The sequence below is a fragment of the Peromyscus leucopus genome, chromosome 7 (assembly GCF_004664715.2).
Source record: "Peromyscus leucopus breed LL Stock chromosome 7, UCI_PerLeu_2.1, whole genome shotgun sequence".
Lineage (NCBI taxonomy): Eukaryota > Metazoa > Chordata > Mammalia > Rodentia > Cricetidae > Peromyscus > Peromyscus leucopus.
The window spans coordinates 112,191,129-112,217,259 of record NC_051069.1 but is presented as its reverse complement, the minus strand read 5'-3'; the positions used below and the strand labels follow the sequence as shown (position 1 = coordinate 112,217,259).

Below are 26,131 nucleotides of genomic sequence, written 5' to 3'. Positions count from 1 at the left end.
CTGGCCACCCCTTGAGTCATTGTTGTGCGGGAGGGTCAGACACTCTACTCTAGTAAAGTCTGAATTTCTGGTTACTTGCATAAAATTAGGATCTGGATATCCCTGAAAGAAAAAGTGACTCAATGAGTCTCCCAGGAAATCTCAGAAACCAGATGGAAATGGTTTTTCCAACAAGCAACTGGAAAAAATTACTTCATTCACAGGTTTCCAACTCTGATTTTTATCCCTAGAGTCTTTTGAAGGGTAGAAGAGTATGTTCCCTCAAATAGGTCCCTCTGATATAGGATTACTGTGAGCTAAAGGCATTTGAAAACACACAAGTAGGAGCTGAGGATGTAGCTTGTTGGGGTACAGTGTTTGTCCAGCTTGGCATCTCAGCACTAGAACACACACAAACACACACACACACACACACACACACACACACACACACACAAGTACATGTGTGCACAGTTGAAAAGGATAACAACAACAAAAAAAAAAAAACCTGTCAAAGGGCACAGTGGGTAGCGGCACTTGAAATCTAATAATGTAAGCATGATGACCTGAGCTCCAGCCCCAGAATCCACATAAAGACGGAAGAAGAGAACTGACCACACAATGGTGTCTTCTGACCTCCACACATACCTACCATGAGCATCCACACACAAGGGGAAGGGGAATGGGAGGAGGGAGAGAGAGAGAATTACTACATGAAGTGTGTGAGTTAATAATTCATAAATTAAAAAGGAATGAAAGAGCCAGGTGATAGAGGCACATGCCTTTAATCCCAGCTCTCGGGAGGCAGAGGCAGGAGAATCTCTGTGAGGGCAAGGCCAGCCTGGTCTACAGAGTGAGCTTCTGGACAGCTAAGGCTACACAGAGAAACCTGTAGCAGGAATCTTAAAAGGTCTTATTAATACAAACAAACCTGGTGCCAGTTATTGGGTGAATGCTGGAAGATCAGAGAAGCAGAACAAGCCACAGCCATCTCACCTCTCCAGTTCCTCAGCAGATCCTGTTTCCTCAGACTGGAAACCTCTGAGTCCTCATTCAAATGAATCTCAGCTGAACTCCTGCTCAAAAGCCTCAAAACTTAACCAGCACTAGTTCCCGGTCCTCACGCCTTATATACCTTTCCGCTGCCTGCCATCACTTCCTGGGATTAAAGACGTGAGTCACCATACCTGGCTGTTTCCAATGTGGCTTTGAACTCACAGAGATCTAGACAGATCCCTGCCTCTGGAATGCTAGGATTAAAGGTGTGAGTGCCACTATTTTCTGGCCTCTCTATCTAGTGGCTGTTCTGTTCTCTGACCCCAGAGAAGTTTATTAGGGTACACAATATTTTGGGGAACACAATATCACCACAGAAATCCTATTTCAAAAGTCCCCAAAATATAATAATCATAATAATAATAAAAAGGAATGAAAGACTGTATTTGCCAGTGCCAGCTATGGAGGAAAAGCAGAACATTTGGCAAATTGTAACAAACAGAACTGACGGAGCTATTGGGTTCATTATTACTTATTCTCACTGTGGAAAGACAGATGAATCTGTTTGTTTCTGGCATGGTGTGCTCATAATGCCTACAAAGATGGTGCGTGCTTTCCTAAAGACATCTCAAAGAAGGGTGTTAACACATGAACTATTTTCACTTAGGGCCAGAATGTTTGTCACTCAATTTAACTGTGTTAATACTCCTCTCTCATCCTTAAATGTACTTCATAAAGCCACCTTTTATTTTCATTTACAAAGGAAATTATATTTTTACATTTATTTATGTGGGTTGTGTGGCATATGTGCCACATATGTGGAATCCAGGAGACAATTTGCAGAGGACAGTTTTCTCCTCCTATGGGTCCTAGGGATCAAACTTGAGTCTTTGGGCTTGACGGCAAGCACTTTTACCCAGTGAGCTATCTAGAAACTCTTTAAGAGAAGTAAGTAAGCCAGTTTATATACTTTTACTTATTTTTTTAAACTTTACTCAGATGTTAAGCTTTGCTTAATCTCTAAACTGTGTTGTAATTAGACACTGAACAATTTAACTCAGAAAGCCTTGGGGTCAGACATACAGCCACTGTAAAAATACCTGAGTGCGATTCTCTCTCAAGAAGCTAGCATCCATGTTTTGGGAGTGTGTACTCTCCATTAAATACATGTCCCTTTGTCTAGAGCAGTGGTTCTCAACCTCCCTGTGTGTTGTGGTGACCCCCAGGCACAAAATTATTTTTGTTGCTATTTCATAACTGTAATTTTGCTGCTGCTATGGATCATGATGTGACTATCTTACATGCAGGATATCTGATATGCAACCCCTGTGCAAGGGTCATTTGACCTCAAAGGGGTTGCAACTCACAGGTTGAGAATCACTGATCTAAAACTTTATTATTTTAATTGTGTGTGAGATATGGATGTGAGAGCGTATGTGTGGCCTTGGGTCAGAAAAGGTGGGATCCACTGAAGATGGAGTTACAGGAAGTTGTAAGCCACTTAATGTGCATGCTAGGAACCAAACCTGGGTCCTCTGTAAAAGCAAGAAACACTCAAAACTGCTGTGCCATCTCCCCAGCCTAATGTCTCTCTGTCTAAAAATTTAATAAGCTGCTCACTTTGCTTCACTCTGACTTGTGCTTTCTGTTCAAAGATACCTTATCTAATATATATAGTATTGATCGCTAGCATTGAACCACATGTAAACACTATATGAATTCATTTACATTATGGTTTAGAACAAGCAAAACTACTAAATGGGAGCCAGTAAGGTGGCTCATCGAGGTAAAGTGCTTGCTTCCCAAGCCTGATGTGATGGCTGTTCTTGATTGTCATCTTGACTATATCTGGAATTAACTAAAACCCAAATGGCTGGGGATTTTTTCTTTCTTTTTCTTTTTTCTTTTCTTTTCTTTTCTTTTCTTTTTTTTTTTTAAACAGGGTTTCTCTGTGTAACAGTCCTGGCTGTCCTGGAACTTGCTTTGTAGACCAGGCTGGCCTCAAACTCACTGAGATCCACCTGCCTCTGCCTCCCGAGTACTGGGATTAAAGGCGTGCATCACCACCACCACCACCACCACCACCACCACCACCACCACCACCACCACCCGGCAACCACTTGGCCACTGCCTAGCTGAGGGATTTTTTTTCTTAATTAAATCATTTGAAGTGGAAAGAGCCACTTCTAATCCAGATCTTTGAGGTGGGAAGATACACCTTTAATCCAGATCTTCTGGGGTGGGAATATACACCTTTAATCTGGCCCACACCTTCTACTGGCAGCCTATAGAAAAGACGGGAAAAGGAAGCATGCTCACTTTGCCTGCTTGCTCTCACTAGCAAGTGCATTCCTTCACTGGCATTAGAGCCTGCTGATTTGAGAGTTCTAGCATGTACTTAAGACCAGCTGAGACATCTAGCCTCATGGACTGAACAACTACTGGATTCTGGGACCTTCTGTTGGTAGACAGCCATTGTTGGACTAGCTGAACAACAGCTGATAAGCCACTCTAATAAATCCCCTTTCTAGATAGATAGATGATTGACAGATAGATGGATAGATAGATAGATAGATAGATAGATAGATAGATAGATAGATAGACTGACTCATTTTATCATTTTATCAATTCTGTTCCTCTAGAGAACCCTAACTAATATACACCTGACAGCCTGAATTTGATCCCCATAGCCTATATGATAGAAGGAGAGAAATGAATTCTGAAAGTTGTTCTTTGACTTCCAAGTGCATGCTGCAGTCTGTGTGCTTCCAAACATATAAATAAGTAAATAATAATAAAACTATTAAGTGGGAGCTGGAGAGATGACTCAATGGTTAAGAGCATTTTACTGTTCTTCCAGAGGACCTGAGGTTAGTTCCCAGCACCCACATCAAGTGACTCACAAATGCAGTAACACCAGGTCCAAGGATCCAATTCTTCTGGCCTCTGCCTCCTTGAGGACCTGCAGTCATGTGCATATACCCATATGCACACACATACACATACATATAATTAAAAGTAATTTTTAAAAAATCTTAACTCTTAAATTATGTTAAAATAAGAAATCAGAAGAGTGATTGCCTGTGAATGGGCACTTGGAAGAGGCAAGAGGTAACTTCCTGAGGAACAGAATTATTTTCTGTCTTGTTGGGAGTGTGCAAGTGTCAAAATATACACATGTGCTGCACGGAAACAAGGCACTTAAAACCACAGTCACTAATTCCTAGACTCTCCTCCCACGGAGGACGGGTGTGTGGGAGGCTGTGACTGCTAAGAGTGGCAGTGAGCTGACACAAAGGAACCTCCAGAGCTGGGCTAGAGAAGTGAGGGAACTGAAGGTATATGCTTGCCCTCGAGCATTCAATGCATGCAAAGACCTCCCAAAGTACCATCTCCATTCCTCTTACCCCCACCTTTATTTCTTTGCTCTGTGGCTGTGAACTTGAGCAAAGCTGTCTTTTACACACAGCACACACCCACCTCCAGGCATAGGTCAGACAGAGAACTGCTGTTATGGGCCACAAGCAGAAGAGGAGTTGCTGCCAGATCCAGCCTATTCAGTTTCCCACACTGACCTCTGGTTGGCCAACAAGGGGCCTCTGTTAAACCCTTGCCACCTGAGAGCACAGCCCCAGCTCTGTCAGGCCAAGCCATAGACAACAGGCCTGTAGAAGCTGCCTGGAACACCACCTCCCAGCCTGTGCCCCAACCTGGCTACCTGCCACCTTCCCGCCCTGCAGGCCTCTAGGGAGTCTTAAGCCTAGGCAAAACTAGCTACAGAGCCCACAACAGGTCATAGCATAGACAAACAGACTGTTAGCCTGCAGCCGCTAGTGAGCCAATTTCCAAATCACCCTCTTTTCTGGACAGGAAGTGCTAGCTTTGACACACTTGACACTGTGGAATGAGCAGTCTCAGGTGCTCTGCCTTCACTCACTAAACAGAAGAGCGCATTGAAAGAACCATCAAGTTATCTCAGCTGTAATCACCACCGTCTCCAGCCTGCTCTGTGCAGGCAGCAGCTTCAGACCCCTACACCTTTTCCCAGGGGAGCAGCTGAACTCCTCCCTTCCTTGGCTCAGGTGGGCAGCAGTCCCGGAATCTTTAAGAATCTGTGTCTCTGAACATATTAGCTGGCACCATCTTTCAGATGAGATAAGGTAACGAATGGTTTGGTACTTCTGAGAATACAGTAATATATCTTAAACAGCAAGGGACCCATCCCCCTGTCTGCCGTATTCTGTCCTGAATGCTTCTAAAAAAAGTGAGAAAAGCAAGGCATGAACTCACATTTTCAAATAGCCAGACTTTAAAGAGTAAAACCAAGTGAAATTATTTTGAATAACATTTTACTTAGCCTGTCATGTCCAAAAGTCTCCTTTTAACATAGAATATATACATATATACATATATATGACAGCAGGTTATGTAGCCTAAATTGACCTTGAACTCTGGTATCTTCCTGCTTCTATTTCCAAAGTGCTGGGATCACAAGTATGAGCCACCACACCCAGCTCATATAGAAATACTAATAACCTTCCTTTCTTCCCACCAAATCTTCAAAATCCACCAAAACTTTAACATTTCATGCTTAAAGCACATCCTGCCTCAGACACTCCACCTTGTGATGTGCTTACCAGCTACACGTCCTCAGTCTCCCATGCTAGACAGTTCAGAACTACACTAGCCAACTAACTCAGTTTTCACTACAACCAGATGCTCACTTTACTTATGGGAAACGGAGGCGCAGAGCAGACAGATGTAAGGCCCACATGCTTGTGAGACTCTGTATTCCCACAAACAGCTCCAAGCCTGACTTGCTGCAATAGGAATGTCTCCTCAGAGAGGACCACATGTGCCGGCCAGCACGTAGCTCTGCTTCATTTCAACCTTCGTAGGATTTGGTGAGCTTGTCTCTGGGGCTCTTTGGTGCTCTCTAAGGGATCATGCAAAAGCTATCCTACCCCCACCCTGTGTGAGTGCCTAAGCTGCCTATAACTTCCTTGACTTCTTCCTTCTCTGTCCAGTTACCCCACATCCTGAGTCATTCTTTTCCCTACCCAGAGCAATCTTTAGAAATTACTTTCTGTTACACATCTATTTCTGGACAGCCAACCCATACACATAGCCTCAGGAACCTGGCCTGGACTGTTGGGAGGCTTTGGAGATGATGGGAAGAGAGAATCTTAGGGTAGCATGGGGGAGGCTTCAACTGCTCTTCACTTCACCCTATCTCTGCCTCCCAGTTTCACTGTAGGACTCTTGGCTAGTCCTCTAAATCTTTCAGGAACACGATACCTCACTATAAGATGTCAACATCCAAAGGATACCCCAAGGAACTAGAGAAGTTAGAAAGGTGGCTCCTGGTACTTCAGGGAAGCCTCACTCAGCCAGTGACCTGAATCTGGTCCAGAGCAGGCTAAAATAGACACAGCACAAACCTCACAGGGAATCCCACCCCCTGTGTGATTTCATGGGTATAAGCAAATTTGTCAGGGCACTGTGCACACATGTGTTTCACACCTTCCCTACCAGGCTGCTCCACTGCTACCAGCTTCTCTGCAAGCAGAAGGGGGAAAACTCTGAAGCGCACCAACACACAGATTTGCTCCTCTTTTCTATGTAAAAAAAATATATATATACACAGTGTCTAAAATTTCTGCCCAAGTTAACCAACATGTACACACACACACACACACACACACACACACACACACACACACACACACACACGAAGATTTTGCCTGAACCACTGTCATTCTCAGAGATGGAAATGTCCTCCTAGTCAACAGCAGGAATGTGAAGCTCACAGCCTAGGAAAAGAAACCCGATTAAAAAGCCATGTCATCCAGTCCCCATAAGATGAACAACTTAAGAGCAAAAACTGAAGCAAAATGCTCAAGCTCACACAGTCCAAAATCAGCACACGTAGGTCCTGCTCCCCAAGCAGTTGGTTAATACCAGGGACAGCTCTGTCAGCAAACTTCCTGGGGTCAGCCACAGCTGCCCCTGAGTTCCAGCTCTTTCTAAAATCACCATTGTACTGAGTCATCAGGAAGCTAACTGTGGTGGAAGGAGAGCAGGACACACTTCAGCAGATTCAAAAACCTCAGGGTGTGGCCTGACCATCTTGAGAGCCAGCGTGGTCCCAACCTGCTGAGAAAGCCTGGAGGCTGAAGAGAATATGGAAGCTGCAGTTAAGGTCAGAAGGCAACAGAAGCAAATCTACTGCTGACATTGTTTAAAACGCCACCACCTGTTGTCCAGCACAGGGCTGCTGTAATACAATCACCCCTGACTCAGGGTCTGCGGGATGGGGGTGGGGAACTTGTCCACTAGGTTCTCCAAGGACCTTGGTCATTATACCTACCAAAATTTAAAAGACAAGCTGCATCATGGCAGGCTTCCAGAGCTTTTTGTGTGCAACAGGCTCCTGATATGTTTTCTACAAACCTCCAATAACCACAAGTAACTGTTCTCCCTCTCCTGAGACACAGAGGTAAGTCACACAGAACAGGAAAGATGAGGAAGGAAATTGACCAAGTCTCCACTCACAGCTTATAAAACTTAAAAATAACCCAGCTGTAGATCTTAAAGTCATCTACTTGAAATGGTTAAGCAGAAAGTCTCCTACAACATGATTCTCAGATCCCATGTCCAACTGGTTTCCCCATGAGGGATAAAATGAAAAAACAAACTCTGGAGTAGATATAAATAATCTCTCAATAGTCCCTGCTTTGGAAATTTTGGTGATCTATTTCATCTAAAGATAAAGCTTTCTGTTCAGCTTGCCAGATACACTCAGCATAGTTTCATCTAAGTTTGGTTCATGTCTCTCTGGGCACTGCCTGGGGACAAGTATACAAAATGCTGCCAAGGAAAGCTTGGGCTAGAACACTCTAGTGCGGGAAGTCACATAAGCACTCCCAGTGGTGTGGCCTGCTCATCATGACCCACAGGCTTGAGTGGAACGTGAGTAGTCAGAGTCTGGCCATTGGATAGTCATGTCCCCTGCACTGGGGACCCTATCACAGCACTGTAGGGAAGCACTCCTAGGGGAACAGGATCCTGGGCAGAAGAGGACATGGATGCTGGGCAGGGATGAAAGACAAGGATCCAGCTGCTGTAGACAGTGTGGTTGCCAGAGAAGAACAAGGCTACAGTAAGCTCCTTGGTCAGGGACCCCCTGTACTTTCAGAATCGCTAGATGGAGGTCAAGTTCTGAAGCTCAGTATGGAAGCCCACCAGAGTTGCTTTGTCAGCAGGTTAGACAGACCACTGAACTCCCTGTGCGCCTCACTTTCCCCATCTGTAAAAGGAGAGGTAATAGGGTTCTAGAGAGGATTAAACAGTAATACATGTGGGAAGCTATAAAAAGTAACTTCCTGACAAATTTTACCCAACTATTAAGTGTGCTAACTCTGGTAAAAAGCCTAGTCCTTCCCCCTCCCCACGCTAAAGAATATCCCTCCATTTCTTCAGCTCAAATCCACTGAGCCTACTTGATGTGAGGCACTGGGACAGAGAAGGGAAGATCAGACAGTGTAAGGCCATTCATCATCTTGTGTCAGATGATTAGGCCGAGGCCCAGCACTGTCTAGAGTGCTATGGGCATCCAGGGACATGACAGTAAAAACCAAGGACAGCAAGCACCACAAACTGGTGGCCCCAGCTGTTCCTGAACCAAGGAATATTCTTAAAATAGACCCTGAATCCTTTCTAAGGCAGATAATTTTTTATAATTATTTAATTAATGTGCAGACGCACATACAAACACACATGCACACACATTGCTCCTGTCACAGAATGCATACGGAGGTCCAAGGACAATTTACCGGAGTCAGTTCTCCATTTCCACTATGTAGGTCCCAGGGATTAAACTCAGGTCACTAGGCATGGCAGCAAGCATCTGTATCTGCTAAGCCGTCCCCCTGGCCCCCTAATGCACTTTTAATTGTGTTTTGTTTAATTTCTTTTCTTTTTTTTTTTTTTTTTTTTCGTTGAGACAAGGTCTCATGATGTAGCCCAGGCTGGCCTTGAATTTTGAGTAATCCTCCTACAGAGTACTAGAATTATAGGTGTTTAATACCCCCACTTCCTCTTTTAAATTATGTGTTTTCCAGCCAGGTGTAGTGGCTCATTCCTTTAATCCAGTGGTTCTTAACCTGTGGGTTGCAACCCCCACGGGGTCACATATCATATATTTACATTACAATTCATAACAGTAGCAGAATTACAGTTATGAAATTAGCAACAAAATAATTTCATGGTTGGAAGTCACCACAACATGAGGAACTGTATTAAAGGGCCACAGCATTAGGAAGTTTGAGAATCATTGCTTTAATCCCAGCACTGTGGAGGCAGAAGTGGGTGGATCTCTGTGAATTTGAGGCCAACCTAGTCTATATAGTGAGTTCCAGGACAGCCAGACCTATATAGAATGAGACCCTGTCACAAAAAAAGAACAAAAATAATTATGCTTTCCAGAATATACATAGCAAAAATGGCTACTACTTGTCACTGAAAATGGAACTAAAAACAAAGCTTTCACTAATTCTGTAGCTATTTGGAAAGGAGATGGGTCTAGGCAACCAGAGCCAGCTCTCTCCTGGTGGCTGCCACTGTCCATAGTGACAGATGATGTTGCTCAGACCCTGTTGACTGACAAGCTAAAATCCAGATGTTGATCATACACAGTGCCACACCTTAAGCCTCTGGGCTTGACAAGACACTCAGACGCTATGCTGGCTCAGCAAAGACAAGGACTTGCCCAGCATCAACCCTTGGGCTACTGGTAGCATTAAGCCCAAAACACCTGGCTTCCTGACTTCCAAGTGAGTCCTGTCTTCCACAGTTCTGCCTCCTAGGTAGCAGCAAGTAGGCAGCAGACAGAAAGGAACAAATTTTCTAGGAGCTCTGGAAAGAATGGTCATGTTCAAAGATCAGCTTCTTGCTCTGAAAAGTGGGACATGGCGGCAGGGATGGGGAGTGGGGGTTGTTTCCTGGTCACAAAGGAAAAGAGTAGGTACACACCCTCCCTCCCAAGGAGGAGAGGACCTCAGAGAGAAGGCATAATAGGACAGGCAACTGCTGGTGGGGGACTCAGAGCTCTATCTCCAGAAAAGCAGGACACCTAGAGGGAGATCAGCAGACAGGTGTTTGCTGGGAACAGCAGCTGGAAGACCACGAATGAGGGTGGGATTCTCAAGCAGAGTGAGCAAAGCCAAAGTACTCAAGGGCCTTAGAGGAAGCACAAATTTTACCACAGGTGCCAGACCTGGGCCCTGTGTCCTTCGCTATCAACTCAGCCCAGTGCAGAGGGCCCAGCAGGGACTGCCCCAGATGCCCAATGCATCTACAGATTGATTGAAGGGGCATGCAGCTCTGAATAAAGCCTGGAACTGCCTGGTTATGTGCCCCTGACATCTCTGAAGGGAGATGCCATGAAAGAGCTTCTGGGCAGGCAAGGGGCTGAAGCTTGGGTGAGAAGTCACATCCTTTCAGAAGACACAGAGGATCAAAATGTCTGAGTCCTGACCACTGACCACACAGAAAGCACCTCTGTCCCTTCTACTTGTAAGAGGCTGCAATAGGGCTTCCTTTGTGCCAACATCACCAATCCCTGGCCATCCCCAGACTACTTTACTCAGCTGACCCATGGAACTTCCTCACCCCCAAACACACCATGATATGTTTTACATATTTCCCTGTCATGATGTTCTACTTCAAATCACATTTTCTGCTGTGAATTCCAGAGGACAACAATGACTGAAGGGCTCCAGAGGCCTCTGGGCTGATGCTGTGCTCTGTAGTCATCTGGTGCTAAGGATAGGCTGTGCTTATTCTGTGGATAGTTGCCCTGTTCTAGAAACCTGGAGGTGTTCCTCTACTGCAGATCTAGCCTATGTCATGTTCTTGCCTATTATTTCCATCCAGGCTGGAAATCAACCCCTCACTTCATACCTGCCACAAAGTCAGATAAGATGTGCTTAAAAGGTTATAAGACAGAGAGGTTGGACTGGGTGCCTGTAATTCTAGCACTCAGGAGGTGGAGACAGGAGGATCAGCAGTTCAAGGTTATCCTCAGCTACATATAGAGCTCAGGCTACCCTGGGCTTCATAAGACCCTGTCTTAAAACAGTAGAAGACAAGAAAAATGTCACATGGAGGACCTGACAGGACAGCTTGTGCCGGCTTCTTGTTCAATTCACCTCCTACAGAGACATTAAAATAAAAGCAGTGGGGCCTGCTGGGCCCAGGCAGGGACAAAGCCATTCCCAGGGGAAAGCACATCCTGTGTCCTGGTGCCTGTGCTACTACAGATTCTGGGTCAAACACTAAAAAGCTGAAGCCAGAGTCAGTCGCTCTGGGTCTTTGTAGGTAGAGAGGTCCATTCTCTACTAATGCGGAAAGGAGACTCTACAACTTATATTTCTTACCTTCAAGAAAGAAGGTACTTACTTACCTTTAGTACCTCACTCAGGCACCAGGGGTGGAGGGATGGAGGGGTGGGGATGGGGGGGTGAGGGGTGGGGGAGAGGGTGAGGGAAGGGGCCGCAGAGCATGCATTCTCCTGGGTAGATGGATAGAGGACATCTAAGCCAGAACTGGGAGACCAACTAGTCCCACCCCAGAAGAAAAAGTAGTGGCTAGGGTGGTCTGTGGGCAAGCCACTGAACCTTTTCACCACAGTTCCTTGTTTATGACAGAGGACAAAGGTGCCTGTGCCAGGACTAACTGTGATGATCAGCTGGCAATAGTGTATCCCAAGCACTTAACCCACTCCTGGCCTTCAATGGACAGCATCTATTATCAGAGCCAGGATACCTAAGGTCACATGTTCTTTCCAGCACCAAAAGTGGGGCTGTGGTAGTTGCTTCACTGATGGAGCAGTGACCCTAGATGCTAGTGTGAGGCTGGTAGACAGCTACCACCTGTCATCAGTCCCTAGGAGGACACTCCACCCAAGGTCACCTACTCCCAGAGTGGCCTACACACAGTGGCTGATCCCTGGGGGAAGCGTGTGAAAGCCAGGTCAGGAAGACATTGGACTTTGCTACCTCCCTATGGGGTCAGATGTGGACCCCAAGATTATCACTTAGCAAGCACCTTCCAAAATAAAGTTTCAGAGATTCCAAGAAAGCCAGGCTGATATGGGTCTTTGTGTCCCTTTTCCTTAGTAAGGGAGGAAAGGACCAGCGTGAGGAGGAAAAGGTGGAGCCTACTAAACAAGCTCATGGCACACTCTTCACCTCCTCTCTGTGGCATGAGCAGCTTCATGAGGACAGAGCTGCACTGGGAGAACATTCTCTTCCAAGAGCAATGAGCATCGGAGAACCATCTCTGATATAATATCAACAGCTTCTTTCACCATGGGAAATAAAGTAAATCAGGCAGAGAAAAATGAATACCACATACTGTCATTCAGACATAAAAGTTTAAGGGTTGATCTCAAAGAAGCCAAGAATAGACCAGTGTTACCAGAGCAGAACAGGGAGGAGGGTGGAGAGAGGATGGGACCAAGGCTGCACAGGAGGGACAGCTTCTCGAGACTGACAAACAGGGGGATGGTAACAATAGCTGAGGACAAATGACTGAAAATTCTTTGTGTGAAACATAAAGAAACAATAAGGGTCTGAGGTATGGCAATGCCAAGCGCCTCCACCTGCTCCCTGTACTTTCTGCTGAAATGGCATGCTCATTACCTCATAAATATGCAAAATCATTTGGGTGTCAAATCAAAATGAAAAATAGGAAGAGTGGAGAGAAACATGGCCTGTCTAGGCACATAAAGGAGCCAGGTGCAGTAGCTGATATCCATAATCCCAGGGCTCAGGAATCTGAGACAGGAAGGTAATTGAGAGCTACAATCTAAACCATAGAGTGAGACCTTGTCTCAAAAAAACAAAATAAATTAAAAACAAAAAAACACACACATATATACAAAGACATCCATGCTGAGCTAATAAATAACCAAAAACTAGGGCCAGAAAGATGGCTCAAAAGATATAGGCACTTGATGCCCACAAGGCCCACATGGTAGATTGAGAGAACTGATTCCTACAAGTTTTCATCTGACCTCCACACACATACCATGGAACTCAGTTACCCACCCACCTCCTTCCCCATTAATACAATTTTAAAAACTATTAAATAACCAGAAACCAGACATCTTCAGAAACCAACAGCATTCACAGGTAGTGAAATAAAGAGGCATAAGCTCTGCCCAGAGTCAGATGCCCAAGAGACACCTTCAGTCTGGCTCAGGAAAGTATGTAGGATAACAAACCAAACATCAGTCTTTTTTGCTTCTAACTAGAGTACTACTGACTGATAGAGAATACTTCAGCCCCTCTGGCAAAAGTGCTATGCCATGAAATAATATTCTACCTGGAAGTAAAAGTTAACCATGATTTAATATATAGCAAATCTTGCAAGTGCTATGAGACCTAGGGAAGAGGAAAGGCCCAGATAACTGGTTTTATAAGCAAGGGAGGTGCTGCTTAGGAAAGCACATGGCCTGTTAAAACTTGCTTACTGATTCCTTAAAGGGAGGAATTTTTCTGCCACATGATCATTCAAGAGAAATTAGAAAGACACTCCACCATCAAAGCTGCCACAGAGCAGACTCTGCCTGGAATGAGCTCCACAAACTCAAGCCTCAGCCCTTTGCCTACAAAGGTATATAGTGGTCCTGTCATCCCTTGCCTCCTTCAGGCTCTTGCCCAAATGCCAGCTGAGACTTTGCTTTATGACCCAATTCAAAACAAGTAATGTCACCCACAGAACAAGGCTTCGTCCCAGCCCTCTACCTAGTATTTATTTCCCTAGTACTTGATTATTTCCTTTTGCTTGTACTGTATTGACTGTTGACCTATTGTGTATTCCCAAGGCCTAGCCCAGACACAATCCCAGACAGGTGACCAGGGGTTGGGAGCTGAATGAATAAACAGTATAGGTCAACATCATTGCTCTGATGATGAGCATAAACTAGCACCCCTGAATAAATAAAATGTTTTTGTTCCACAAGCTTTAAATAAAAAAACTAAATAAGTTTAAATTAAAAGACCCACAGCATCTCCAGCTAAACATTATTTTTCAAGACCATGCTTTGCAAACAAGATGGGGCAGTTCACAGCAGGATAGTCCTGTGTAACTTGAAAAACAAACCAGGAGCTAGAGAGTTAGTCCAGCAGCTAAGAGCACTTGTTACTCTTGCAGAGGGCCATGGTTCAATTCCCAGCACCCGCATGGAGACTCAACCATTTGTAACTCCAACCTGAGCCCTCTTCTGACTTCTGCCAGCAACACACACACATGTGGTGTACAGGCATACACACAGACAAACCACCCAAATACATAAAATAATAAAATAAATAAATCTAAGAAGAAACCAGTTAACAACAACCATAACCTCTGAATGCTGAGTGTCCTGGGCACAGTTCCTAGAGCTGCTTATGATGAACAAACCCCAGCACTACTATGGACTGCATACAGGCCCATGGCCCAGCTCCTTGGACCCTGCTGGGACCTCAGGACACCTGTTCATTCAGAGAGTGGGAGAAAGCCAGCATCTTTCCCTCAAAGGGCCTTCCCTGCCCCAGCACTCCTCTAGCTGGGAAAGCTGCTACTTGGTAGGACTTGAACTATGGAGAAATCATGAGGCCAAAAATGGAAAGAAAAAATTAAAAAGATGAAAAAAGCCACAGACTTCTAAGCACAGGCTGTCTTTCCAAGGCACTCTCCCATGAGACAGGCAATTGTTTTCAACAGAGGAACACAGATACTTTCTTTCTTGCTGCCTCCAAACCCCATGCAGAGAAAAAAGTTGAAGCCAGCAGTCTCAAAACAGCCTGTGGTTTCTTTAGAGGAAAGAAAGAAATCTGCCAAGTTTGTGTAAAAGCCTCAAGAAGCATCTTCATCCTATTTCAAGACACACCTCTGGGTATCACCTAGCTGCTGGCTAGTACCTTGGGCAAGGACAAGTCAGGAGGCACCTGATAAAGTGGGCTCTAGTGTCTCTGCACAGCAGGGTCACCTGCTGCTGGCTGGTGTGTGGGCTGAGTCAAGAGGCACAGTGGCTCTAGTGACCCTGCAGAGTTCCTGCTGCAGCAGGTCCAAGGAGGAGCTACAAATTTCCATTTCTAACCAGCATCAAGGAAAAGGGATGATGCTGGTCCAGGTGTAGCTGCAGAGCCACAATACTGAACAGCAGACAAGTACCAAAAGCCACGCATTCCACACATTCACACACGGTGACTGTGAGTAGAACAGCCACATATCTGGCCCTGGGGAAAACACCCCATTCAAGTCCAGTCCGAGCCTTTCGAGGCTTGAAGTGACACCTCAAACCCCTGAAACCCAAAGCCACAGCATTTCTCTTTTCTTGAGAGCAGTTGTGAACAATCCCACCCTGCTTCACCCTGCACACATGGGTAACTCCCAAATACGAGGGCTGCTTTCTGCCCACAGTCGATTTCAAGTCTCTAAACGAGCAGAAGCACTTGAAAGAGGAAGAAAAAAAATAATAGCAGACTACTTCAAGAGGAGCCATGGCATTCTGGTGGGAACCCCATCACCCCACCACGGGCAATTCCACAAAGTATCTCACTTACCGAAGTAATCAGCTTTGGGATGAGCGTCCATCTCTTGCTCCAGACGCTGGGTAAGGGCTTCTAATTTCAGTTCTGCAGTGGAGGGTCCAAGCTCAGGGCCTGGTGTGAGGGTCTGGCAGGGCAACCTCACCTTGGTGGGGGTGGGGCTTTCTGAGCGCACAGGTCCCTGGCTACTGTCGGTGGACCAGCTGGGAGGACCCGCTTTACAAGATAACTCAGATGAGGTGGACATCACCGGATGGACAAGGCTGGTGGGGCTGGGCTGGGGGCCAGTGCCAGAGTCCATGCATCCAGGCTTAGGACCCAGCCCAGGGGCCATACCTGGCTGAGTACTGTCCTTGCCAGTTGTTGAGGATAATGGAGCAGAAACAGAGAGGTAAGACTTGGGCCCATCCTGGAGCCAAGGCTGAGCGTCCACAGTAGGTTTGAAGACCCTGCCTGAAGCCTCACATCCCAGACCTGAATCTCTTCTCAGACAAGCTCCTTGGCTAGCGCTGGTAGCGACCAGAGGTGCCGAAACAGTTGTGCTCCTGGGTTGAGCTGGGGCCCCATTCTCCAAGTCCGGAGAAGAAAAGCCGAGATTAACTCGCTGAGAGGAAGCAGTAGACCAAAGGCCCATTGGCTTCACATTGCTATGACCACTAATGCCACCATCCTGGCCACTGATGCCACTCTCAGAAGACCTGCCAGAGCACATGGGGAGCTGTGGCTGGTAAGGGTGAGTGTCCCCGCAGGATCTGGGCAATGGGGAATCATTCCCTGGGCAACCAGGCCACCCACTCCTTACACTCAGATTCATGCTGGGGGACACTTCTGATTTATCACCCCACTGTGAGTTTGCCAAAGAGAAATTGTCATAATAGTCTCCATGAGTGAGGCAGGAAGGGTCTTCACAGGGAACCAGACCGTGTAAAGCAGGCCTCTGGGAACTCACAGCCTCCTCCCTGGAACCACAGTTCTGACTGCCAGGCCTTGCACCATGGGCAGATGGCCTGGTCCTCTGCTCCTGAGATGGGTATGAGGGCTGCACAGCCACAGTGGTGGTAGCTAATCCAGGTACCACTGTTGGTGCAGCCAGAGGGGGCTTGGCGGCACCATCTGCAGCCACCTTGCTGCTCACACCCTGACGGCTCCCGCCGTTGACCGGGCTTCTGCCCGCCCTAGACAGGGCCTCCTCCTGTAAGAGCTGCTGTTGTTGTTGTTGTTGCTGCTGCTGCTGCTGGAGGTGGATTTTGGCCATCTTGGTCGCGAACACCCTTCTAGTTTCCTCAAATTCAGGGTTGTTGCCGGCACCTTTGTCCACACGGAAGAGTCCATCCTTGGAGGCCTCATACATGTTCAGGTCCTCGATGAACTTACTGGCCTCCAGGCCCAGGTCGTCATATTTATCCATGTTGCAGATCAGTGTCCGGGGTCCTAACTCCGGTACAAGGTGTGAATGGGGTAGGGTGATCTGGGTGCCGGCCGAGGTTCAGGTCCAGCCGAAGGAAGATAAAGACTCCCACCTGCCCAGCAAGAAGGTCATGACTCCAAAACTTACAGTCCAACCAAAGTTGAGGCCTTCAGGCCAGCGGTGCTAAGTTTACTTCCAGACTTCTTTTCCCCTGGGGAGCGTCCACGTGGGGGCAGAGCAGCCTTCAGCTGTGCCCGGCCTGCTTTGGAAAGTTCTTTTTTCTAAGACATAAAACCAAAAACAGACGGAAGAAGACAGAGAATGTAAATTAAAAAAGCAAACCCACATCCACGTCGGGCAACCGAACTTGCAAACCCACTGGGCGGCGGCTGGCCAGGGGCCGGCGGCGGCCGCGTCCAGAGGAGCTCACTGCAGCCGCGGCGCGCGGCCCATTGTCCGATGGCGGCGGCCGGCGGCGGGACGCGGAAGTGAGCGCGCGGGTAGTCAATCCCCGGAGTTTGCTGGCCCGCTGCGCCCGCCCCGGGCCGCGCAGGGGCGCCGGCGGGGGCGCGGAGGGCGGGATGGCGCGGGGCGCGGGCGCCCCCTGCAGGCCCATGGTGCGTACGCCGAGCCTCGGCGTCCCGCACTGGGCACCGAGAGGGCCCCGCAGTTCGCACCGAGCTTTCCTATGGACGGTTTAGAGCTTGCCACCGCCGCCGCCTGAGAGTCAGGGACGAGCCGAGCCGAGCCTCCCTACCGTCCTCTCGCGTGTGCCCCACGGCCTGGTGTGTGGCAGGGCTGGGGCAGTATCCAGGGATGAGACAAGTGTGCTGGAGTCGCTGATGACTGGAGTCCGGTGTCCAGGCCTCTGGCTGCTCGAGGCCGCCGCTTCTCCAGAGGGTCGGACGCCAGGCTTGTCTAAGGAACACAACTGCAAACCTAGGATGTTGTTGTGGCGGGTCCCCTTTGACAGAGAGGCTGAGGCAGATAAAGACAAGAGTCTCGGAGGTCCGAATAATCAGCAAAGCATAGAAATAGGCCCAGGTCCTCTGAAAGAAAGAAAAAGAAAGGGGAGTGGTTGTAGTTGTAGTGATTCCTTGGAACACACTTGTGTTGGACGCCTACGTGGGCCCAGAGAGGCTTGTTGTCCATTTGCGGACTCTTAATCCCAAGCTGATCCAGGGTGCCAGGTCTGGCTTTCCTGCTCCCCCTCTCCCCGCCCCCTCCCCGCCCCCATGGTCCAGATAACCTACACAGCTCCCAGTTGACCCAGGATATTTTACATTTTTTTTACATTACAGCAGCCACAGTGATCTAAAGCAAATCCCGGGTCTGTCATTCGTGAACTTCACCTCTTGGGACTTGTTTAGAAAACGTGACTTCACTTCTCCCTGCCACCCTGCCCACTTTCCCGATTTGGGGTCTTCGCTGAGCTCTGGCCAATGGACCTTCCTAGTGCCTGTCTAGCACCTGCTGATGAACTTCTGGTAGCTCTTTCCTTCCCAGCTAAAATCACCTCTCCATACAGTTACCCCCACCTCACAACCCCTTTATTTCCTGCTTGATTTTGAACGTTATATAAATCCCGGGTATGCTGCAGTCACTAACCTGCAGGCTTCCTTCCATCTACTCAGTGTCTCCAGATCACTTATACTACCTAATGAGATGTAAATGGGATGTAAATAGTTGTTGGCTTGTGTGTGTGTGTGTGTGTGTGTGTGTGTGTGTGTGTGTGTGTGTGTGTGTGTGTTTTTCAGGAATCATGACAAGGAAATGAAATCTGTGCGTGTTTGGCACAAATACACTTCTTTTCTGAGTATTTTCCACCCTTGTTGGGCAGATGCGGAACTCTAGATATGAAGGGTCAACTCCAGCTGTTTAATTATCTGTATGTCCTTTTGTTTGCCAGCTGGTCAGTTATCCACTTCATTACACCGTATCAGTATATGCTCAGGGTTTGGATGAACATGTGTGTCTTGGTGAATATCTATAGGACTGTGACAAGGAACATGTAAGGTAATATATAGTGCTTTATATTCTGTAAACACAAAGAATGGTTCGCTGACCTGTACTCTGAATGTCCATCCAGGATGTTTGTTGAAAATGAAGAGTCCCAGGCTCCAGCCCCAACCTACTGACCCCAAATCTGCATTTTAACAGCATTTCTGGGGTGGGAAGACTATTTGCGTGTGCGTGTACACAAAATATGAGCACTGCTATAAAGCAGTATACCAGAATTAGGTTTTAAAGATTTATTTTATTTTTTAAATTATGTGCGTGTGGGGGGAGGGGGTGTAGTGGTGGTGGTGAGTACAGATGTCCTTGGAGGCCAGAGAGGGAACCAGATACCCCAGAGCTGGAGTAATAGGTGGTTGTATACACCTTGTGTGAGTACTGGCTACTAAACTCCACTCTTGTGCAAGAGCGAGATGCGCTTTAACTGCTGAGTCATCTCTCTTGCCCAGAATTAAATATTCTTATTTTAAAAAACCTCCCATACCTGGAGTTACAACTCAGTGGTAGAACACCTTTGGGCATACATGAGGACCTGGGTTCCACCCCCAAAACAACAACAAAAATAATAACAGCAGCTTATGAAGATGGCATCTCTATACACCATCATGTCTGTAATCCTTAGAATTACTGGAAATGGGCTGGAGAGGTGGGTCGGTAGTTAAGAGCACTAGCTGCTATTCCAGAGCACCTGAGCTTGATTCCCAGCATCCACATGGTAGCTCACAAATGTCTCCAACTCCTTCTTCTGGCCTCTCTAGACACTGCATGCATGTGATGCACAGACATACTGTAAGCAAAACACCCACACACAATGCCCAAAATGGTCAGGAAGCTATGAATGTTTTACTGTTGCTGTTTAATGCTGAAGAGATGAAGATTATGTCAATTCTGCTCACAACATTTTAGAATCCCAAACACAATTATTTAATGTACACCAGTTTTGTCTGTTTCATCTATTTGAAAACATCTGTCGACTGGTATCTCAGAAGATGTGTTTAGGGCTACTGAGATGGTTCAGTGAGTAAAGGCACTTGCTGCCAAGCCTGGTAACTTGGGTTTGATTTCCAGAAACTATATGGTAGATCCAACTCCTACAACACATATACATTAAATGAAGGGATGAATTAATAGATAAATGATGGATGGATGGATATTTTTTTTTTTTTTTTGGTTTTTTGAGACAGGGTTTCTCTGTGTAGCTTTGCACCTTTCCTGGGACTCACTTGGTAGCCCAGGCTGGCCTCGAACTCACAGAGATCCACCTGGCTCTGCCTCCAGAGTGCTGGGATTAAAGGTGTGCGCCACCACCGCCCGGCGGATGGATATTCTTAAAAGATATGTTCATTCTTGCCTATCAGTTGTTTAAAAAGCAAAATACTGCTAGATCTGGTGGTGTAATCCCAGCTATTCAAGAGAGTAAGTCAGCAGAGTCTTAAGTCCAAGGCCTGTCTGGGCTACAAAGTAAGTTCAAGGCTAGCAAAAACAACTAGTGAGATCCTGTCTCAAAATTAAAAATAAAGAGGGCTGGAGATGTATCTCAATAGGAGATTATTTGCCTAGCATAAGCAAGGACCTGAGTTTGATCCTCAGTACCACAAAAACTAGAAACTGGAAACATATTGGAGGTAGTAGGGCCTGTGAGAAAGCACTGGAAAGAAGAGTATGTGGAGTGGCATCCTGCAGAGACAGGGGCCTGGACTTCAGTGCACTCTTATGCATGATAACAGAGAGGAAGGATTTTGAGTAAGCAATGGGTCAGTAAAGACAATGATACTGAGGGCTTATTAATAGAATGGAAGCCAGTCTAATGGCCTGGATTTTTTTTTTCAGTGAAATAGGAAGTGAATGGGTAGCTGAAATCAGCAAAGTGCCTGTTGGAAATTGGCCATCTTGTGGAGTAAGAGTGTGAGTGACCCAGGAGGCAGGAAAGTCCTCTGAGCTGTCCAGCCCCACCTGGAGTCTCTGGGCATAAAGTTCATCAAAGTGAATGTGGTAGTTTGAATGTAATTGGCCCCCATAATCTCATAAGAAATGGCCCTATTAGGAGGTATAGATTTGTTGGAATGGGTATGGCCTTGTTGAAGGAAGTGTGTCACTGTGGAGGAATGGGATTGAAGAGTCCCATGCTCAGGATATCGCCCAGTGTTTCAATTGACTTCCTGTTGCCTGCAAGATGTAGGACTCTCAGCTATTCCTCCAGCAACACATCTGCTTGCATGCTGTCATGCTCCTGTCATGATAATGGACTGAACCTCTGAAACTGTAAGTGAGCCACTCCAATTAAATGTTATCTTTTATAAGAGTTGCTGTGGTTATGGTGTCTCTTCACAGCAATATAAAAACCCTAACTAAGACAGTGAATTCACCATGGTAGCTTGTGTTTCTCTAGTTCAAGTCCATCTGAGCAGATGTAGGTATTGAGAGGGAAAGCTGGGTCTAATCAGTGCCAACTTTGGCCAGCTAGGAGCAGTGTAACAAAAGCATTCTAAGCATTTGCTTTGCCTAGAAATCCCTCTCCAAGATATGCAACTCCCAGTTCCCACTCAAACCCATTTCCTGGGGAAACCCTTCCCAATACCCCTCTCCATCACCATTTCTCCCAAACACACAGGGAACTTCTTCCTTGTTGATTGTTCCCATTAGTCTCCTCACTAAAGTACATACCTCGCCAAACCATGGACCTTTGACTATTTGATTCATTCTGTAACCCAGGAACTCAGAATAGTACTTGACACAGGACAGTTACTCCTCCCAACAAAAAAGGTGAAAAAATAGGTATTCATACTACAAAAGGGATCACAGGTGTTGCCACTTACAGGCAGAAAAACTTAATTGGTGACTTAAACTCGTAGAAACAAACAAACAAATGGAAGCCATATTGCTATCCTTATAACCACATGTCTCTGCAACCCTTCTGTAAGTCTTAACTTGTTATCTGTAACCAAATATTTGATCCAAAACATATTTCATGAATATTAGTGATGCATAGTTTAGTCAGGAGTATGACTTCAACCAGATGTGATGGTCCATGCCTGTATTCCAGAATTTGGGAGGTAGAACAGGAAGATCAGGAATTGAAGACCATCCCCTACTACATAAGAGCATTTGAGTCCTACTGGGCTACATGAGACTGTCTTACAAAACAAAAGGAACAACAAGAAAGAAAAGTTAGAAATAGTGTGATTTCATATAAGTATGTGTTTGTGCATTTAAATGTATAAAATATATTTAGGAATATCTGTTTACAAACTGAGCATGATGGTTCACATACATAATTTTAGAACAATCTGTAAGTTTTGAGGCTAGCCTGAGCTTCATTCCTAGTGAGTTCCAGATCAGTCTTGGCTATGGAGTAAGACACTGTCTCAAAAAATGTAGAGAGGCTTAGGGTGTAGTCCAAGTGTAGACTCTTGGTTTGAGCACTACACTTGAAAAAAAAAAACTGTTTACATGCAGGCATATATATATTTAATATAGGCATGTGTAAAGAATTATGGACTCAAGGGCATCTGAAAACTCATGTCTTGTAACCTCTAGGCAGGTCACTATGTCCATGAAGCTACCAGACCCATGTGGCAAAGATCCTCTGGCTTGAACAGAGTCCTGCTTACTTTGCAGTGAACTGAAAGGGCCTTTCTATGACTTTTTCCTGGCTATAGGAAATGCCCCTGTGAACAATGCTGTATGTGTCCCAAAGTACGTTCCACTGCAGGGACAGCTCTGAATGGAATCTTTATACTTCAGCTGAGGAGATGGATGAAGAATTAGCCATTAGGGTTCCTTTGAGCTCTTTCCATCCTACTGATGCCCAGAGCAGGCCAGGAAGTGCTGGCTGCTCCAAATCTGCTTCCTGAACCTCAGGCCTCTCTGGCCCCAAGCCTCCCTGAGGAACAGCCCCATGAATGGAGAGAAGCAGCTGCCTTGAAGGCCCTTTCCTGCTGCCTGTAATGAGCCTTTGTTTCATCATTCTCTGCCCTGGAATGCTGCCAGGTCAGACTCAGAATTCAGGATTGTGACCTTGTTCTATCTCTGTGTGTGTGGCCTATGCCAGGCCAGCAAAACTCTACTCCTACCTAGTCCTACCTGCCTCCAGTACTGCAGCACTCAGACAACCTGGTTAAAGCCATGTGCCTGGCCACATGTTCACAGGGGTGAGAATGCCTAACATCCATCAACCCTCTCAAAGAGCAACAGCAGGTATTGAGCAAAACACAATTAGCTGGCTCTGAGTTGGCCCTGGTCTCGGGCTTTCTTTGTTTTTTAAGATAACACTCACCATGGCTGGGGAGTTGACTCAGTTGGCACGAGGACCTGAGTTTTCACTCCCAAACCCATGTTAAAAAGCCAGGCATGGAGAATTGTTGAAACCAAGGTTGGATAAAGCACAGGGACAAATAGCCAAACGAATGGAAACACATGAACTATGAACCAAAGGCTGAGGGGCCCCCAACTGGATCAGGCCCTCTGAATAGGTGAGACAGTCGATTGGCTTGATCTGTTTGGGAGGCATCTAGGCAGTGGTACCAGGTCCTGGACTCATTTCATGAGTTAACTGTTTGAAACCTGGGACTTATGCAGGGACGCTTGCCTCAATCTGGGAGGAGGGGATTGGACCTGCCTAGACTGAGTCTATCAGGTCGATCCCAGTCCTCGGGGGAGACCTTGGTCTGGAAAGGTAGGAATGGGGGTGGGCTGGGGGTAGGGGAGGGGGGCAGGAAGGGAGAGAACAAGGGAATCTGTGGCTGTTATGTAGAACTGAATAGTATTGTATAAAAAAAAAAAAAAAGCCAGGCATGGTGCATACTTGTGGTCCAACTATGAAGCAGTAGATCCCTGAGGTTATATCCAGCCAGGCTAGTCTACTTGATGAGCTCCAGGTCAATTAAAGACTCTGTCTCAAAAAGCTAGGTAGATGGCTCATAAGGTTGAACTCTGGCTCCATACACACATGCACATATGAACACACAAAATAGTAATATACCAGTATGACTTCAAAGTCAAAAGGTACAAATGAGCCACAGTAGCAAAGAAGACATCCTTTCTACTCCAAGCCAAGTCAACAGTGCCCTCTGCAGAACCAGGCACAAAACACCTTCCCAAAGTATGTGGAGATATGTTCATCCTTTAAAAATAAAGTTTTATAAGTTTCTTGCTTCTGGCTTTTTGCACTGAACAATAATTTTAGAAATCTCATATTGCCCCATGTGCAGTTGTCATTTCTCTTCTTGGCTGACTTACGAATCCCTCAGTAGTCGCTTCCTCATAGACACAGGTGGATGATTTACAATGAGGTCTCCCTGTGTCCTGGCAAGTCTTATGTCAACTTGACACAAGCTAGAGTCATCTAAAGAGAGGGAGCCTCAATTGAGAAAATGTCTCCATAAGACCCAGATGTAGAACATTTTCTTTCTTTTGTTTGTTTGATTTGGTTTTTCAAGACAGGGTTGACATTTTTTTAATTAGTGATTGATAGGGAAGGCCCCAGCCATTGTGGATAGTGCTATTCTTAGACTGGTGGTCCTAGGTTCTATAATAAAGCAGGCTGAGCAGCCATGCTGATTGAGCCAGTAGACAGCACCCATTCATGAGCCTCTGCATCAGCTCCTGCCTCCAGGTTCCTGCCCTGTTTGAGTTCCTGTTCTGGCTTCCTTCACTGACAGACTATGATGTGGACGTGTAAGCCAAATAAATCCTTTCCTCCCCAACTTGCTTTTGGTCATGGTGTTCATCACAGTGATAGTAACCCTAATTAAGACACCCTGTACAAGCCAAACCAAGCTATCTATGGGATAGACACCTACCATTTAGGCACACAGACAGCATTCAACAGCTTTATGATTTTTTTTACTTTATAATGGGTTTATTGAGGCAGTAAATACGTTTTCAACTTCTGACCCTTTCCATACAGGCTTTGTTGGGAATATAATCCTACCATCGGCAGAGGAGTGTTATGTTCTCAGCAACCCCATGATGCATCAGAAAGGATTTAGAATCTTTCTGAACATATAAGTCTTCTTTGTTTTCCCTCAGAACCCCCTAGCCATGGTCAGTGTAAGAATCATGGATCTTAACTGCTAACACGCCACTGGCACCTACTGTACTCCAACCAGCTCAGCCCAGAAGCCTCATGGCCTACTTCTTTGATAAGGAAACAGTGTTGAAAGAAAAGGTACTTGCTCAAGTCGGTAGCCTGGAAGTAGTGAATCTGGAACTTGAATCCAATTAGACTGGTTCTATGCTACCCCATCTCTCAAAATCTGAGTGGCTATGTGGCTATGGAAGCCCATCACAAACACACACACACACACACACACACACACACACACACACACACACACACACACACACTTGCCTCCAGACTGTGTTGAAAAAGGTTTAATTTTTCAGAGGCCACCCAACCCCCCTTGATCTCATCGGTCCTCTCTGAGCTGTGGGGTCAGCTGTCCTGACTGACCTTTGCTCCAGTTGACTGACAGACTCCTTCCTATGGCCCGTACCTAATAGAGAACTGATATACCTGAAGTAGGTTAGGGCCAAAACAGACAGAACCATTGGCCCAACTGCAGGTCCTGGTCCCACAGTGGGATAAACCCTTGATGCCTGGACCTGTAATAAGAATCCGGGGTCTACTGCTAGCTACAAACCTGGGGGACAGGAATTATAGAGGAATGGACTTACTTATTTTAGGACAAAACATGGGAGGGAAGAATTTTCAGCTTCTCTTGGCTTTGCCCCTAGAAATATTACAATTTATGGAAAAGGAATAAAAGCCTGTAGATCAGCTATGAGACCAGATCTCCTAAACTCCCAGGAGACAGAGTTCTCTTCAGTTCCTCCACTGGATCCAGGGCTAAAGGCTTTCTCACTGCCAGCATAGGAGTTCCTGGAGAAATTTAATTCTTTAGGATCCTTGCTACACTGTTATAGACCTAACCGTAGAGCTGTGCTGAGTCAGTGCCTTTGGGTGGTCCCAATCTGAGCATTCTACAGCTGGCCCCTGTAGAGAGCTACAAGTTGCCTGTTGCCCCCAGCAACTTTGACCTAGGATTTCTAAAACAGAAGTCTAAGCTCATTGGCTGACCTATAACTCATAGAGATCCTCCAGAGTGCTGGGACAAAAGGCTATGATCCA

At 46.3% G+C, this 26,131-nt stretch overlaps 1 protein-coding gene across 1 annotated transcript in view; it reads right to left on the bottom strand.

The window, feature by feature from the left end:
• The window catches only part of Limd1 (LIM domains containing 1), a 52,154-nt gene extending 34,735 nt beyond the window's left edge, over positions 1-17,419 (bottom strand). The window contains exon 1 of the mRNA XM_028890435.2: positions 15,591-17,419. Coding sequence (XP_028746268.1) covers positions 15,591-16,983 — 1,393 coding nt within the window. The 5' untranslated portion in view covers positions 16,984-17,419. The remainder of the gene's footprint in view (positions 1-15,590) is intronic.
• Between the last annotated feature and the right edge of the window lie 8,712 nt (positions 17,420-26,131).